The following is an 18,384-nucleotide window of genomic DNA, read 5'->3' as shown; positions in this document are numbered from 1 at the left end:
CAAACATCAGTCTGTCGGGCTCAAGCCTGGTGGTGAAAGTTCAGGAGGAACTTTCTGAAAATGAGCCAGCAAGCCTGGCAGCAGTCAGATCAGGGGGGTCCTTGTTGGCCCTGGGGAGGAGTCTGACTTCATTCTCAGTCAATGCAAAGGCATGGCATTGAAGGACTTTAGGAAGCCAGGGGGTGGGAGGAGTGGAAGGTTATGTGTGTGACATGAGCTGATAATTGAAGCCACTGTCATGATGAGGTGCCCGAGGGAGAGACTAAAGTAGAAACTTTGGTAAGTATGTGACTGTATTCAGGCAGCAAAGGAAAAAGAGAAAGGTCGCAGAGGTAGGACAGGAAGCAATGTCATGCTAATACACAGTCCCCAAGAGAGGAGATGTTTCCAAAAGGAGAGAGTAGTGTGGTGAAGTCAAGTGTCAAATGAGGCTGGCCATTAAAGGGGCATTATAGTTAGATGTATCATATTATTCCCATTCACACATGTTTTAGATTCAACTTCAGTTACCTGGTGAAGGAATATATTTAGTCTGAGGCCATACATGGCTCATGATAGACTGCATTAGCACTTGCATAGAGGATAAAGATAATTTTTTTAATGTGAGAACTAGATCCATACTTTTCCAAAAATTATTATATTTTATACATTCAATCATTATACATCATTTAGTTTGTAGAGAGAATGTACCCAACGTGAAATATACCTCAGACCAGTCCAGTTGAGAATACTGTGCACATGGCCAACTGCAGTTCAAGTCCTGGACCTGGAGGCTTAATTCCTCACATTTGCTCTCTGTCTCTCTGTCTCTCTCTATTGAGAGTACATACCCTCTATAATTAAATATTAATACCAATAATAATGATAAATCTTTTTTTTAAAGGAAGGAATGTTAAAACTGGTATCTAAAGAATGACTAAGAGTTATGAAAGAGGATGTGGGGAACCAGCAGTTAGCATAATGGCTATGTCACTGGACTCCCATGTAGTCGACCGTGGTTCAAGTCCTGGACCTGGTGGCTTAAACTCACGCATGCCCAAGATCCCAAGAGGAGAATGGAGGAGAAGGGATTGTAGCGTGGCCATCCCCCCTGAGGGGGGGTGATTTCTCGCTTTCTCTCTCTGTCTCTCTCTGCCTTTCTTGGGACCAGCAGGTGGTGTGGTGATTAAGGAGCTGGACACTCCCACGTGGCTGACCATGGTTCAAGTCCCAGACCTGGTAGCTTCCTTTCTCACTTTCCCTCTCTCTCTTTCTCTGTGTGTCTCTCTCTGGTCAAATTAAAAATAAACAAATGAATACATTAAAAATTTAAAAGAAAAATAAACAAAAAAAAAAAGAAAGAAAGAAAGAAAGAGGGTGGGGATGAAGTTGTGGGGACAGTCTGCTTTCAGCTTTCCCAGGCTATAGTCCCCAGTTATTTAGTCAGACACTAATCTAGATGTCACTCAGGGAAGCCTCAATTTTGATGAACAAATCAGCCACTCCCAGATTATCTAAAACAATCTCTGTTACTTAAGGTTACAGAGAGTAGATCTAACCACATCCACAAAATACTTTCACAGCAACACCTCGATTAATGTTTGAGTGGATAACTGGGAACTTTAGCCTGGTCAAGTAAACACACAAAATTGACCATCGCAGAGAGTTTTCTAGTAAAGAGATCAACTTGTGCCGTGTGACTATAATTCTGAATTTTCACATCATCTTTAGAGTCTTCCATGGGTTGAAGACTGGGTTACACATGAGAATATTTCATTTTTCTATCCCTTTATATGAATAAAATCTCAAAAGAAAAAAAAAATAACATAAAAATCATCCATAATCTAGGATTTTGAAAAACCAACTTCAGACAGAAGGTAAAAGTTCCCCTAATGCTGTCCAGTTTTTCTCCACGGAAGTAATGAATGTTAGCATGTTTTGTGCATCACCTTTTAGACTTTCCCTTATGCTTTCTGTGACCTAGTGTTTAGCCACCTACAAATACATGTGCTTCCTTCCTTCCCGCTGTCTTTTCATTTCTTTTTTAATATGCCAGAGAGTGCATGTGCTCACCACAAAGACAGGTGGAGGATTGGGGTGAGAGAGCACCCCCCATGGGAAATGGTAACCCTTGCAATCCCCTCTCTTCCATTTCTCCCTCCTCCCAGGATTTTAGACACACGGGCCCTGGTGTGTTTCTCAAACTACTGGGTCTGGGATTCGAGCTGTACAGTGGGCCATGTGGAATCCAGCCTGCTTAACCACCATGCAGTGGCCGGCCCTCTTCCTTCCATATTTTAAAAAGTGGTATAACCCTGTACAAATAGGCCAAATGTTTGCGGTATGTCTTTAGAAAATAATGAAAGTCCATTTAGGTCAACACATACAAATCTTCCTCCTCCTTTTATTGGCCAGTGTTCTCTTGTGCCTTTCAGAGGAACACATTTCACCTTCTAAAACAGTGCTTGAGAGAAAGGATTTCTACTTCGCTTGTTTAGCCATTCCTCAGTTGAAGGGTGGTTACTCTAAGTTTGATTCAAATAGTTAATTCCAGGTCTTTTGTTGTGATAAGCAATGCTGCAATGAACATCTTTGTGCATACATGTTTACACTCTGAAGTTGTTATCTCTGTAATGTGGATTTGAAGAAGTAGAATAGCCTATTCAGAGGTATGCAGTGATTCCATTTTCCTTTCAAGTTCTCTCTATTCTCATACCCATTTATACCCTGCTCAGCATATGCAAACGTACATTTCTCAACTCCTCATCAATCATTCACTATTTTTAAGCTAATCTGGGAAGCAAAAAGAAATTGAACCAGCTTTATTTCCCTTGCACTTTAACATTTATTTGAAGAAGGGAATGAATGTGGTCTTAAAATTTTCTTTTATGAGCATAATATAAACTACGTGGCAGAGGTAGATGTGGAAGGTGGGAAAATACTTAGGAGGATTTGGATTAGTAAAAGTCAGAGCTCCTAAAGACTTAAACTGGGGCAGAAGCAGGTACCTCTGTTTCAGAGTTAAGTGCACGTCTAGTAGTATGTTAACTTTATCTCGCTATTAATAATGTATGGGCATGATTTGGCAAGTTTTCCTTTAAAGGCAAAGAAAAAAGTGTTTTCTTTCAAAGTTAGAAATCATTCAGTACCCTCCAAATTGTACAATACATTAAGGCATTATATATTCAACTACTTGAATTTAGATGGCGAATCCATTAACATGTTGCTTGAAATATAGACGATACTCTTTGTCTTCCAAAGGATATTTTAATCAAAATATTAAAAATAAGCTGGAATCTCATTCAAATAGTTAATTCCAGCTGCCTTTCATTGTAATATATCATGAATTATCTCTCTGATGGATGGGTAGCCAAATGCAGATAAAATTAGCTTTGCAGTCATTCATTTTAAATTGCTCCTGAATCATTTGGAAGTAAATTCCATTTCAGAAGAATACGCTTCAGGTCTCAGACAAAGAGATAATGGTCCTATATTTTATGATATAAGCAATAATAGTTTAAGTATTATGATTCAGAAATATAGAAACTTATGTATTAAGTTGATGAAAATTAAGGCTTGATATATAGCAATAAAACCAGCAACCTAAAGCTTTCTAGATTGATGTTCATAGCATAATATTTTCCTGTCAAGAATTAGGGGGAATGAAAGTCTATAAAAATAATACATGGTACAAAGCTTTCTCTTTTTGTATATAAATGAAGAAGTAAAAGCCCATATAAGATAACAGAAAAAAAATACTGAGATTTACTGATATTGAGATAAAAAATGGCAGGACTGTTGGAATGTCATTAGTAATAGAGGAAAGCAGAAAATTAAGTCAAATGTTAGAGGAGGGTAACGTGAATAATAATGTTACATCTGAATCATAAAAGGCAGTTATAACTTTAATACTGAATTCAATGTAGGGAACAAGAGCAACTTTGGAAATTTTACTTTGCTAACTTGAATAAACTACATGTAGAAAACTTGTTTGGCTATTTAATCAAGTTATTTCGGCCAAATAGCCTTATACAGTCAATGGCAGCTGAGGGTATCCATTTATATAAATATACCTTAGGATAATTATCACATGTTGCCAGAAATAGGAGAAGACTCTGAAGTTGCTGTTCAGAAATATCACTCTGTTATTACCCTTTCAGATATTTTTATGAGGATATGGTGGGGGGGGATGGGTCAAACTTATTCTTTTATAGCTTCCGATTTTGCAGCATGACCTTAATAGTATAAGAAAGATGGGCTTTTTGTATAGCAAAATGAATTGCACATTGGGAACTGATCTGTCCATAGACTTCCAGCTCCAGGTAGAATCTCCAGTCCTCTTCCCCTTGGGAGGTGATTTCTCACTTTCTATCTCTCTGTTTCTCTCTTTCTGTCTGGCGAGCGCACGCACCCTGTAGCAAAAACCTCTCCAAAAAACAAAAAAAACAAAACAAACAAAAAAAGAATCTCTAGTCCCCACGTATACAACAGTCCTTTGGTGCCCTGAAAGAGTTAACTTTAACTGGCAGGAATTATTCTTCTTTGATTAGGTCGATGGAGCGGGCACTGGAGTATATCGCAAGGGAAGGCCATGGATGGATAAAATTGTACCCCTCACTTGCACACCATTCAAACGCACCAGATTGAAGCCTCTCGGTCTGAAAAGCCATGTCTTCTTCTAGAAAATGTCTAATCACCATAGGAAACTGGGAACATTAAAAAAGTTCCAAAAGTCAGATCTCCTCATAAACATTTTATTTGTCAAACTTTCCATGAACTGGAATGCTTCATTAACCGGTATTTGTGCACAGGACAGCTTCATGAGCGCGTGACCTGTGCTATCTCATAGAATCAGTGCTTGGTTTAATGTTGCTGTCATCATTGCCACAAAAGAACACTTTTAAGATAAAATCTCATAAAAAGACTATTTTGAAAATACAATTTGGAAATTTTTCCTTATATAGAAATTAGTGCCCACACATGTCTTTTTTTTTTTTTTTTTTTTTTTTTTTTGGTCTAGATCAAGAATTGGAAAGCACTCTCATAGTTTTCTTAGCCAGATGGTAGTGAAGCCATTTTCTGGGCCAACTTCATGGTGGCTGTGGTACTCAGACTATCTGTTGCAAGTGGAAAATGCAAGAATTTCACGACAACCTGGGAGCCACTGATAACCCACCTATTTGCATTTTCTCCTATCTATCTCACTGTACATATCTATAACGCAGGGTCTTCCATTGTTTTCATCCATGCCTTTATTAATTTGTCTTTGTTAATGTCTTTTTCAATACCTGGGATGAGTGGTAGAAGTGATATATTATATTGCCTAATATACATTCTCCCAAAGCACAGACTTGAATATACTGTACAAATATAAAAAAGTATTAACAAATGACTATACCGTAACTGGTTAAGGCATCTCTGTAGATCAGCTTTAAGAAATATTGTTTTCATCCATGCCTTTATTAATTTGTCTTTGTTAATGTCTTTTTCAATACCTGGGATGAGTGGTAGAAGTGATATATTATATTGCCTAATATACATTCTCCCAAAGCACAGACTTGAATATACTGTACAAATATTATAAAAAAGAATTAACAAATGTCTATACCGTAACTGGTTAAGGCATCTCTGTAGATCAGCTTTAAGAAATGGGTTCCACAGAGATTAGGATGCTATGTAAAGGAAACGCTGAATCTATCACATGAATACAAGTCTAATGAGAGAATCATTTCTTAGTAACTTGTACCTACGGGTTAATAGACACTGAAAAAATCAATATTGTATGAAACCTCCAGCCAAGATAAAGGTTCATTTCTATTTACTTGTAGAGATGAGCATGTTTTAAAACTCCAAATTACTGAAATACAAAGTTAGTTTCTTCATGGATTTTCTAAATACATTAATAAATCATCACATTTTATTCCCAGCACTTAACGGAGTCCATTTTGACTTGAAAACATATGTGTGATCTTCTCGTCTTCCATTAATCTTTTGAGTAATTTACAATAAAGTAAGCAGAAGGGAGGTAGCCATGCTTTGGCAAAGGAGGGTAGTCCATTTTTAGTGCCTCTCTAGGAAGTCTTTCATAGGATACAAACATATTCTTTGCTACGTTATTGAACATGGTAAAGTGGTATATGATTATTGGATATTTTGCAATTATACCTTTCGAAGGAACAAGTTTCACCTTCTAAAACATTGGCTGAAAGAAAGGACTTCTACTTTGCATAGTTAAATACATGGTTGTTAAATGTGTTCACATGTTTTTGTATGTACAAATATATTCCCAGAGTAAAAAAGAATAAATAAAATCTAGTTGGCCTTCTGCCTTTATGAATAATAATATTAAAAAACCATAGCTAACCTTCTCTAGAATTTGGATCTTATATTTTGTGGCGCTTTATTGATTATCAGCACTGTCCATCATCGCACATAACAGTAAGTGCTTTAGAAGAAAAAAAAAAGATTGACTGAGGCCTTCAAGCCATCCGTTTGTGCTGATGGATCTGTCAATAGCTCAGTTTCTCGTCCCTCTGCCTTTCTGAGCTATGTTTATTTAAGCAGTCTTGAGTGTTCTTGCATATTGACTAAAGGAGTTGAAATTGATGGAAACAAGGTTATTCTTTAGTAAACTGACAGTTTGGGCCCTTGATGTTCAACAATGGAAAAACTAGAAATGATGCCTTGCCAGAAAAAAGCAAACTAAGGAGGTAAAATGAGAAAGAAAGCTAGCTGTAGGAAGTATTTACATTCCAGTGTCAGGAATTTCCAATGGAGGAGCAGCTTTGAAAACGAGTTTTGTCTGTGATGCAAGCAGAGCCCATTTTTACTGCAGTACAGATTGGTAGAGATTGGCCATCGTTACTGAGATTGCTATCCCACAGCCTGAATGAAGGAAGTCCCAGGCCAGGTCTCCTAGTGGGCAGATGTTGGCTTCACCAACGGCTAGCTCCTCAGACAGGGCAACAACGGAACGAATAAGGAAGTGAGTTTCAGGGTAAAATCTGAGCAACCAACCAGTCTTTACGAATACCATATTTACTACTAAATATATGTACTTACAAAGACCTTGTATATTTTTAAATTTTGACCATGGAATTTTAACTTTCCATATTAGCGTAGGATACTTCATCAACTTAGGAAATTAAATGTGCAAATATATCAAGTGGAGTTTAGGTTTTTGTTGTTGTTCAATGTTGTTGGAACATCAGGGTGGGAATGATTTGTTTGCTAATTTTCAGTTCCATAAAAGTTAGACCATTGTTCCTTATAATGACACTCAATAATATTCCAGTAGAAATAGGTTTTACTAGTTATATATCATCATTTGAGGTATAAGGTTATCCCACCGCCTTATCCATGGGGTATATATATGTTCCAAGACCCTCAGTGAATACCCGAAACCTTAGATAGTGTTTTTTGCTATACATGGATACCTATGATAAAGTTAAATTTTAAAATTAAAAACAATGAGATTAACAGCAATAATAATAAAATAGAACAATTGTAATATATACTATAATAAAAGGTATATTAATGTGGTTGCCCTCTTTTACTCTCTCAAAATATATTATGTACTGGGAACCAGCAGTTCGTGTCCCGGACCCGGTGGCTTAAAACTCTCGCTGGGCGCGTGTGCGTGCGTGCCCAAGATCCCGAGAGGAGAATGGAGGAGAAGGGATTGCGGCGTGGCCATCCCCCCTGGGGGGGGGTGATTTCTTGCTTTCTGTCTCTATGTTTCTGTCTGTCTGGTGAGCGCACACGCCCTATAGTGAAAATCTCTCAAAAAATACATATATATATTATGTACTATACTCACCTATTTTTTGACTTCAGTTGACCACAGATAACTGAAGCCATGGTATGCAAAACTATAGATTGGGGAAACTTGTAATTTCTGAATAAGATCAGGTAATCGTTATAGGATCTAGGCTTTACTATGGCTAACTAACAGACAATATTATCATCTATATTTCTAGTACAGAGAGCCTAATTCTGAGTTCACGAAATATTTTTTGGCTGAATAAATGAATATTTAATTTATCAAATGGCCCCTTTTGAAAATAAAGATAGATATGAATCTGATTTTAAAGATCTCTGATTAAAGTTTCTAGTGTTCCTACCCAGAACCTCATAAAGGAATTAAGGTTTATCTAAGAGCTTTCGGTTCCTCAAATAGACTTTTCCAATGGCATTACTCTCGTTTTTGACAACTCTCAAGGATAACATTGTACATCGTATAGTGGAAATTAGAGTGATAGGGAGATAACAGGCTTTGAGTAAGACACACTGGAATTCTAATCCCAGTTCTGCTGTTTACTGCCGGTGTGCTCAGGTCAACTTATTTATCCTCCCCGAAGTTGAGGTTTGCTGTGTGTAAAAATGAGAACAGTAATGTAGATCCTTCGTTTCATCCAACATACTGCCTGGTACACACAGGCCCTCGAGTCACTCAGTGAGCTCCTTTCCGAGTCTTTATTTTGAAATGAGTGGCAAGTTGTTAACGATGTTTTGACCATCTTCTACTTTCTTCTTGTTTACTAGATGACGACTTTTTTCATGAGCTCCCAGAAACTTTTCCATCAGATCCACCTGAGCCTCTGCCACATTTCCTTATTGAGCCCGAAGAAGCTTACATTGTGAAGAATAAGCCTGTGAACCTGTATTGTAAAGCCAGCCCTGCCACCCAGATCTACTTCAAGTGCAATAGCGAATGGGTTCATCAGAAGGACCACATCGTAGACGAGAGAGTGGATGAAACTTCTGGTGAGTGTTTTAACTGCACTTGGAATGCAGTTCAAGAGTCAGTCACCTCAGCCTGCTGTCATGCTGCTATTTCGGTTAGTGAAATTGAAGATGGATTTATCTGTTGGCAAAAAGTTCTGAATCTCTTTGGTTAAGATTGGTGATTTTCGGGAACCAGCAGTTAGCGTGATGGCTATGTCGCTGGACTCCCACGTAGTCGACCACGGTTCGTGTCGCGTGAGCGTGTGTGCCCAAGATCCCGAGAGGAGAATGGAGGAGAAGGGATTGCGGCGTGACCATCCCCCCTGGGGGGTGATTTCTCACTTTCTGTCTCTATGTCTCTCTCTGTCTGGTGAGCGCACATGCCCTACAGTGAAAACCTCTCCAAAAAAAAAAAATAGGCAAAAAGATATGAAGAAACATTTGTTTAACACAGATGGCCAATAAGCCCATGAAAAGATGCTCAGTATCACAAATTCTTAGGGAAATTTAATTCAAAACCACAATGAGCTATCACCTCATACCCGTTAGGACAGCCACCATCAATTAAGCAAACAAAGAAAAAAGAGAAAATAATAGATGTTAACACAATGTGGAGAAATTGAAATGCTTGTGTGCTACTGGGGGAATAAAAAATGGTGTAGACACAGTAGAAACCAGTGTGGAAGTTTCTCAAAAACGTAAAAACAATAAAAATAGAATTACCATATGATACAGAAATTCTATTTTGGGGTATATACTCAAAATAATTGAAAACAGCCTCAGATACCCATATTCAATAGTAAAAAAGTAGATGCAACTCAAGTGTCCATCTACACCTGAATTAATAAGCCAAATGTGATATATTCATGTGATGGAATATTCTTCAGCCTTAACAAATAAGAGAATTCTGACACATGCTATATCATGAATGTACCTCGAGGACACTTGTGGGGGCGCATGCCCTACAGGGAAAACCTCCCCAAAAAAAAAAAAAAAAAAAAGATTGGTGATTTTGTCCCGTGCATTGAAAAGTAAAATGTGATAAATAAATCTTGACTGAACTCTTACTGGATCGCATGAAATTAAAGCATGGCTTATGCTTAAGAAGATGCATAATGTGAGTGAATAGCCTGAACTGATGTTAAACACAAGAGTAAAATATTTATGTGTTTCACTTACGTAGTAGTCAGATCTAAATATCCTGAGTTCTGGGGAGCGTGTTCAACTCAGGATAACTTAAACTTGTTTACACTGCTGTCAAATGTTAATTCACATGCACACTTTCTCCTTACACGTTTAAAGGAATTTGTAAGTGTAGATTCAGAGTAGTCTGTGTCCCTAACCTATATTGAGAAATGAATCTAACTTTCTCTTATCTAAAGTTGAGAGTGGCCGAGAACAGTGATAATGTAGGATTCAGGAACAGACATAGTAAATAGAACCTCTTTCTGATGGGTTTAATCAGATTTAAAATTCCTGTCTTTATTGCTCTGTAAATATAACTTTCAGAGATACAATACTGAAGGCGTAGAAAAGATGAAGTCGATTTGAATAATATGTGGGATTTAGAATGGCTTTAAAGGAAACTTTTTTGATAGCATTATTTTTTTAATTCCACAATGAGTAACATAGGATAGTTGTGGAATCCTAGAGTTCTTTTACATTGTAAAGACATGTGTCTTTCCATGTATACATGTTTTCAAAACTTAAATTGTAAGTAACTTATATCTATGCCCACGATAGATTAACCTGAGACTAGTAGAGACCAGCATTTAAGGGAAATCTACTTCCAATGCTCCCAACAACATAAAGAGCATAGTAAGATGTTGGGACAATAAAACCACAGAAAAGACTGAGAGAATGAAGATGAAGCAACTTTTTTTAAAAAGCACATGGGCACGTACTTCTGGAACATAAATGGCTTTGGAAAATCAGGTGGTAACTCTACATAATTGCCCATCAGTTTGTGACTCAATATGGTCACTGCGGACAAGCTGATGACTACAGAAATAACTGGGTATCCAATTGTTGAGTAAGTTTACTACAGGGAATTGTCTCACCTCTTGGTCTAATTACTCAGAAGATGACTCCACCATATGTCTTCAGAATCTCTAGTGAATTGAGTTTCATTTGTTTCAGCTCATTTGTTTGTAAAGACTTCAGATACATAAGCTTTTAATGATAAGAGGAAAAAAAGAGGTCATAAAAGCTAAAGTGAGGGTGACAGCATATTAAGGTTTATCTTTAGTAAATTTATGGAAATGTCTATATAGGATGGTATAAATACAAACAAAAATGCTCTGATATTAAGAATTTCTACCAACGTCATATGTTCACAGAGAGAGAGATTTCCTACACACACAGAGAAATTTCCTTTCTGGAAAATATTTTCCATTACTTCTACACGTAATTAGTTGTTTCATACACCAATGTTTAGAACTACCTTTTTAAATCACTATAAGATATTTGACATGTTTTTATTCAAATTCAGGATGGATAGATAAGGGAAAATTTGGGAGCTCCAATATGCATACAGTTCTCCTAAGATTCAGGGGTGGATTTGAATGCAGTATAGTTTTTTGTCAACTTTCATTTTTATCCAAACCTTACAAGAAATCTAGCATCCAATGAAATGTTGACATGTTACTGAGTCGTTAGGAAAGTCATGATGCATTTTTGCATAGGAAAATGCATCATGTCTTTCCCAATAACCTAATAGAAGCATATACATATTACTTTTAAAGTTAGGAAAAAGAGAAAGATGTCAATAGATATCAGTATTATTTGATATTGTTCTAAAGTGCTAGCCAGTGCTATTAGACAGCACAAATTATTAAGTGATAAAAACTGTAAAGAAAGTGAAAATAATCATTTATGCAAATTATCATTTTTGGTATCATTATTTATATCTTGAAAATTCATGCAATTTGAAAGGAAACATGGTAACATCAAAGAATATAGAAAAGTAGCTTTTAACAATTTTACACAATCCATTAGCTTTTCTATATACAGATAGCTAATTCAAATTAAAGTGTAATAAATGATACAATTTAGAAATAGCAATATAGAAGAAAATATATGAGGTTAACAAGAAGTTTGCAGAATTTTAGAAAAGAAAATTTTAAATTTTGCTCAGAATAAAAAAAAAGCCATGACTTAAGTAAATGAAAAGACATATTGTTCTTGAATATTTTTCAAATATTACCTATTTGTAAATAAATCAGCAAGATCACTCATATTGTACCAACAATAATTTTTAAAAATTCTGAATTTTGAAATAGTAATGAGCAAACTCCAGTTCTTTATAAATATATTGTAAAGAAAAAGAAAGTAAAAGAGTTTGATTTTAGCAAAGGCCAAGACACACCGATTAACCTACTGAAAATAGAGACCAAGAAATACTCAAATGCCTAAAACTTTCTAGAATGTGATAAAGATACATTTTTCAACCACTGAGAAAAATGTTTATTCAGTATGTGGATTGTGACAAGATTCGAAGTGGGAAAATAGAAAAATAAATAAAGTGGATTCTATTATATGATTTAGAAATAAATTCTAGATGTTAGGGCTTAAAGTCATCATCTTTTTTTTTTCAACACTATTATTATCATTACCATCATCACTAGGAGAAAATTTTGAAAATTTCTTGGTTAGTTGATTGATTTTCATGATAGACAAAGTCTTTTCAGTTAAGACACAAAATCTAGAAACCTATTAGTAGGTGTTATTAAATTTAAATATCCAAAGCAAGAAGACCACAAATAAGACCAAAGGGCAAATAAAAGCTAGTTATAATATCTGTGGCTATATATTGGTCGATGGGCTAATTTAATTAATACACAACTAGCTCTTTACATTTAAGAAAAAAAAAAAAAAAACCAGAAACCCAGTAAAAATTGAGCGGAAGATGGAGATTCAAGAAAAGAAAACAAATAAAGGCGACCAGCAGTTAGCATAATGGCTATGTCACTGGACTCCCATATAGTCAATTATGATTCGAGTCCTGGACCCGATGGCTTAAACTCACGCCAGGCACGTGTGCATGTGTGCCCAAGATCCCGAGAGGAGAATGGAGGAAAAGGGATTGCAGCGTGGCCATCCCCCCGGGGGGTGATTTCTCGCTTTCTGTCTCTCTGTCTCTGTCTCTCTCTGTCTTTCTGGCGAGCGCACACGCCCTATAGCGAAAAACCTCTTAAAAAACAAAAAAAGAGAACAAACTGTAAATAAGCATTTAAAGCTATGTTGTTAAGATAGAGGTATAAATTGGTCTGATCCTTTTGAAAGCCATTGTGAAAGCACCATCAATGTTGAAAGGTATGTCACCCTTTCACTGAATAATTACAAATTCAAGAACTATCTAAAAGCAAAATTCCAAATGTGCACAAAGACTCCCATGTAAGGTTGTTCATTGTACCTTTCCCACAGTAGCATATCAAGGACTGTTCATCCTTAGGATACAATATCGTGATGCTTTTTTGGAGCCAGCAGATGGTGTGGTGGTTAAGGCACTGGACTTCCACAGGGCTGACTACAGTTCAAGTCCTGGACCTAGTGGCTTGCTTTCTCTTTCTCTCTCTCTCTGGTTAAATTAAAATAATAATAATAAATAAAATTGAATACCTTATTACTTTAAAGAATATTGTGACGCTTTTTAAGATAATGAGATTTCTTCATATGTGAAGCAATGAAAAAATCACTCAAAACTTTACTTGAAAACCAAAATACAGAGCGCTGCACATGATATTTTTCCATTGTGTGAAGAAAGAAGATGTGTATGTATTGTATGTATATTGGAATTTTCTGGAGCAATATATGACCATCTGACAGCTTAGAATCTGGGGTGATAAAGAGACTTTGACTTTTTTTCAATGCTGTGAATGTATTATTTTCATAATAAGTTATGAAATCTGAAGGAAAAAAAGGCCACATCACTTTATTGCATCTTTTTGCCTGCTGTCATAAATCTTCAGTCTAGACAAATATTGGGGGGAAATGTGTAGGATTCTTATATTAGAACGCTTTGATCTCCTGTGAGATTAGAAACATTGTGAATGGAATTGAAATGGAACAATTCTGATTTTTTGTTTGTGATGTTTTGTTTTGTATGTTTTTTCTCCTGAAACTGGATTTATCTGCAACCTTGGTCCTCACCTCTCCAGTTTAGTATAATCTGACTATAGATATAATTGCAAGAAATGTTTGAATGTGTTAAGTCTTGAAATATATTGCAGATAAGGAAGATTTTCTTGTTTTTTTAAAAGTCAAATTGGTTTTCAGATGATAGGACAGAGAAAAGTCATTGCAAACAAGTTTGTTTTTACAGATACCTTTTCCTTAGAGTAACATTTGGATTCATAGTTAGTGGCAATCAGACGTATTCCGTTGCAACTAAGAAAAATCAACCACATTCAGTAAAATCCCTATCAAAGGAAACTTTACACTGAAAAAACACAAAACAATAAAAGAGAGGGAAAAAATGAAACGACCTTCTCCAACTCTCAAATTTATTCCATTCAAATTATGAAGCCAGTGAATAGACTCTCTTAATTTAAAGTATCAAGCAAATGATTATTTGTACTCATTAAGCAGAGATATACCATTGATCCTCACAAAATGTTCTAATTAAAGACTATTGGTTACCATTACTGTTTGCCTTTCTGTCATTTAAACCACATTTGCATCTCTTGCATATTTCTAACTTAAAAACTGGAAAATTGGAAAGCAGCATATTTTAGATGGTTTAGAAATTTTCAATATTCAAAACTCTTGGTAATATCAAAATTCCACAGAAATCTTGATCTGCTCAAAATTTTATGGTTACATTTTCAAGAACTCAGGCTTGGCTGCTTGCTTTCTGTTTACCTGAAGTCTTTTCAATTCTTGTTTCCATGGCACCTACGATCCACCATCTCAAAGCAAATATTATTCCTCTGTAAAGAATCAAGGGAGTTTAGAAAACCACAGTTGTTTTGAAATTCTCATAATCCCTTGGATTTGCCCGTATTATCTTTAATTATTCTCCAATTAGCAGACAATATCAATAACACCAACACAACAAAGATCAAAAGCATTCAGGCTTTATACTGAACATCTTTATGTGCCTGTGTGCCTTGGCCTGCAAGGCATGGATGTGGACCTCGAGTGGGAGTGATGGTGGGTGCTGAAAGAACAGAGAGACACACAAGTAGAGAAAAGTGGAGATCAGGCAGTCTGGGCATCTCTAACAGAGATCACCACAGCTCTGAGTCATTACCAGGTTTATTCTTTTATAGAGTTGTGGGGGAAGGAAAAACCAAAGGTAGAGCCATGTATTTTCTATTGTCAACAGGGAGCATCTTGTGCCCAGTGGTTTTAAAAAGTCTCTCCTGGCCTTCTGTGGCTGACACACAGCTTCCTTTAATTTACACTGCCCTGCAGTGCAACAGCAGATTATGTCTTTGTTAGAGCTTTCACTTGCCCTGCAGCGTCAGCGCAAAGACCATATCTACTTTAAAAGTCACTAGTGGTTTGTCCAGATCTGGCCACTCACTACACCTTTAGTGATTACAACAAGTTTATGGGATAATGTCTGGGATGCTTCTTTTGAAATAAGGAAACTGAGGCTAATCACAGGAGAAATCACAGAACAAGGAGGAGATAGGAACCTGGGGCTCTTTACTCCCAGAACTTTGCCCTTGGTTGTATGCCCAGTGCCTCCCTAAATTCTTCCTTAACTACTGAACACAGAATAGTTAGTCCAAAAAACAAGATATGCAATGCAGTTAACTGCTCTTCTCAGGAAAAAGAAAGTCTGGTTGAAAATGTTAGTAAAATATGTGTCTTTTATCTGCTGTCCTTGCCTTGTGTCAGATTTTTCACATGTAGGCCTTTGTGTGTCTACAATGTAATAGCATAACCTAGTGCTTAGGATTAAAAAAATCAAATGATTCTTTTTATTTTTGAAGGTCTTTAATATTTGGCCAATGAGCTAAAAAAAATGGGCCTTAACAGAAAAGAAGCAAATAGAAAAACTGATGAAGAAGCTATAATTGAGCACAGATATTTCTTGTACTTGAACCTCATGGAGTTTTTCTACTTGAACCTTCTACTTGAACATGGAGCTTTCCCAGAGGTAGCTGTCTTACTCAAGGCCCCATTCATTGCAGAGTGGCACAAGTGAAATGCTTTCTCTTCTCCTGCTCTAGTTCAGTTACTTCTTCATTCCATCTCAGCACCAAAAGTAGAAATCTCAGGTTCACAACCAAAGAGATCGCCAAGTACTACCAATTCCCACTCAAATCATCCTTCTGTTTTTAATCTTGCTTCTCCTCCTCTAGTACAGACTTTCATTATATACCTCTTAGATTATTTAAGTAACCCCTTGTGCTATCTTGGTTTGAGCCTTTCTCCATTCTCTAGGAAGTTATAGGCCTAAAGCACAGGTCCAGGTGATTGTCATTTTACTTTTTGAAAATACGTAATATCTTCCCTTTGTCCATGGAATAACCCTCACCCTCCATGATCTTATCTTCAAAGGTTTCTGTATATTTATTTTCTAATCAAATTTTCTAGCTTTATCATAGTAGTTTCCTGTCTACCACATGTGCTGTACATGATAAGTCAATTTTGTTTTTTTCTCTTAAACCATGTTCAAAGATCACCAGCATCTTGTCAGTTCTTAATAGGTATTATTTCAGAAAACAAACTACCACACAAAAGCTTTGTGGTCACTTAAGTTAAGACCCACTACTGTTGTTACATTTCTCTTTTAGAGAAAAGTATAAATTTGTCTTAGTCTGTTGGGCTTCTATAGTAAATCCCGTTGACTAGATAGCAGAAATTTATTTCTCACAGATCTGGAGGCTGTGAAGTCCAAGACGAAGGTACCAGGGTGTAAGTGACTGGTGAGGATACACTTCTCCTGGATAGTGCCTTCTCTGTGTCCTCACATGTTGGAAGGAGCAAAGGGTCCTTCTCTTGCCTCTTTGGTAAGTGCAGTAATTCCATTCATGAGGCTGCCCCCATGACCTAATCACCTCCCAAAGTCTCTACCTCCTAATACCATCACCCAAAAAGTTAGGATTTCAACATATGAATTGGAGAAGGAAGGATATGAACATTCAGACCATACCAAATGTATATTAGCATATACATTTAGAAAAGTTCTGTGGTAGAAAAACCTCCTTTGCTATTTGGCAACTGAACTCCTTCACAGAACCTCTATTAAAATATGATGAGACATTACTGTCACACCAGGACATGATTTTGGAAATGCTGCTCATGCATTTTCAAAGGGAAATTAGGGGGAATTGGAATAAACTTTATTAAATTATACAGACACTTTTTTCGGTACACTTTTGTGTCTTACAATTATAGAAACTTCATAAGGACTGCGGAAAGTCATTTAGTTAAACTTAACGAATTGTATAAACAATTTTCTGATGTCTTTACTTTGACCTATGTATGTTATACAGAATTTTAAAAATTAAGTTTGGTCACATCCCATCCTCTTATTAATCTTACTTGAAAAGATAGTTATCCCATTTCCTTTCCTAAGTTCTCTGTCCTCTTCAGTCTAAACATTGCAAACTGAAGAGTAAGCTCGATGAAATTGGGAGTTATGTCTTTCTTTATTCTGATCCAGTTCCATGGTTAAAATGGTTGGATAGTGTTATAGTCCATGGTGTTGCTAATAACAAAATGCTTCCATCTAGATCATTGATAAAGAATGTAGATTTGTTTAACTCATAGTTTTGGAGGTACAGGGTCAAAGGGCAACATCTGGTTAAGGTCTTCTTGTTGATGGGGCCCCAAGGTGGCACAGAGCATCATATGGCAAGAACTTGTGCATAAGCATGTCTGTGTCTGTGTTTCCTTGTAAACCAATGAGTTTCCGATCATGAGGCCCCACCTGGTCCTGATGGAGTTAGCATAATGACTATGTCGCTGAACTCCCATGTAGTCGACCGTGGTTCGCGTCCCGGACTGGTGGCTTAAAACTCACGCCGGGCGCATGTGCGTGCGTGCCCAAGATCCAGAGAGGAGAATGGAGGAGAAGGGATTGCGGCGTGACCATCCCCCCTGGGGGGTGATTTCTCACTTTCTATCTCTATGTCTCTCTCTCTCTCTGTCTGGCGAGCACACGTGCCCTATAGCAAAAAACCTCTCCAAAAAAAAAAAAATTAAGCTTTCACTGTGTTAATCCCCTCATAACCAAATCTGAACGCATGAATTTTGGGAGACACATTCAGATCACAGCAGTTACTTAGTAGGTACTCAATAAATATTTATGAATAAATGTGTTATTGCTCTTACCACATTTCCCTTTATTCCAACTGTCAGAATCCTACTCATATTTAAGGAAATATTTTAAATCCAATCTTACAGATGAATGTTTCTATAAAACCCCAAGTCATAAGTAAACATGTCCTCATTTCTTTTATTTGTAATATTTTTATTGTACTCCTTTTATTAAGTATAAATGTGTGTTAGGTTCATCTATCTGAGATTACCATTATTCCACCATTTCCAAGGTATTACAAAGAATCACAATTTCTTAAATTGGGATCATCGGGAAAGTCATGATGCATTTTTGCCTAGAAAAGTATAGGTATAGGAAAATACGTCATAACCTTTCTGACAACCCAATAATCCAATGTTATATGTTATGGTTGATATTCATAGATGTACATACATGTA

The 18,384-nt window shown here is 36.6% G+C and overlaps 1 protein-coding gene across 1 annotated transcript in view; it reads left to right on the top strand.

Moving 5' to 3' along the window:
- Positions 1–18,384, top strand: part of UNC5C (unc-5 netrin receptor C) — a 422,503-nt gene that overhangs the window by 236,348 nt on the left and 167,771 nt on the right. The window contains exon 4 of the mRNA XM_006152415.2: positions 8,524–8,745. Coding sequence (XP_006152477.1) covers positions 8,524–8,745 — 222 coding nt within the window. The remainder of the gene's footprint in view (positions 1–8,523; positions 8,746–18,384) is intronic.

The sequence above is a fragment of the Tupaia chinensis genome, unplaced genomic scaffold, assembly GCF_000334495.1.
Source record: "Tupaia chinensis unplaced genomic scaffold, TupChi_1.0 Scaffold000353_1, whole genome shotgun sequence".
Classification (NCBI taxonomy): Eukaryota; Metazoa; Chordata; class Mammalia; order Scandentia; family Tupaiidae; genus Tupaia; species Tupaia belangeri.
The sequence above is the reverse complement of the archived record's forward strand: the minus strand, read 5'-3'. Positions and strand labels throughout refer to the sequence as shown.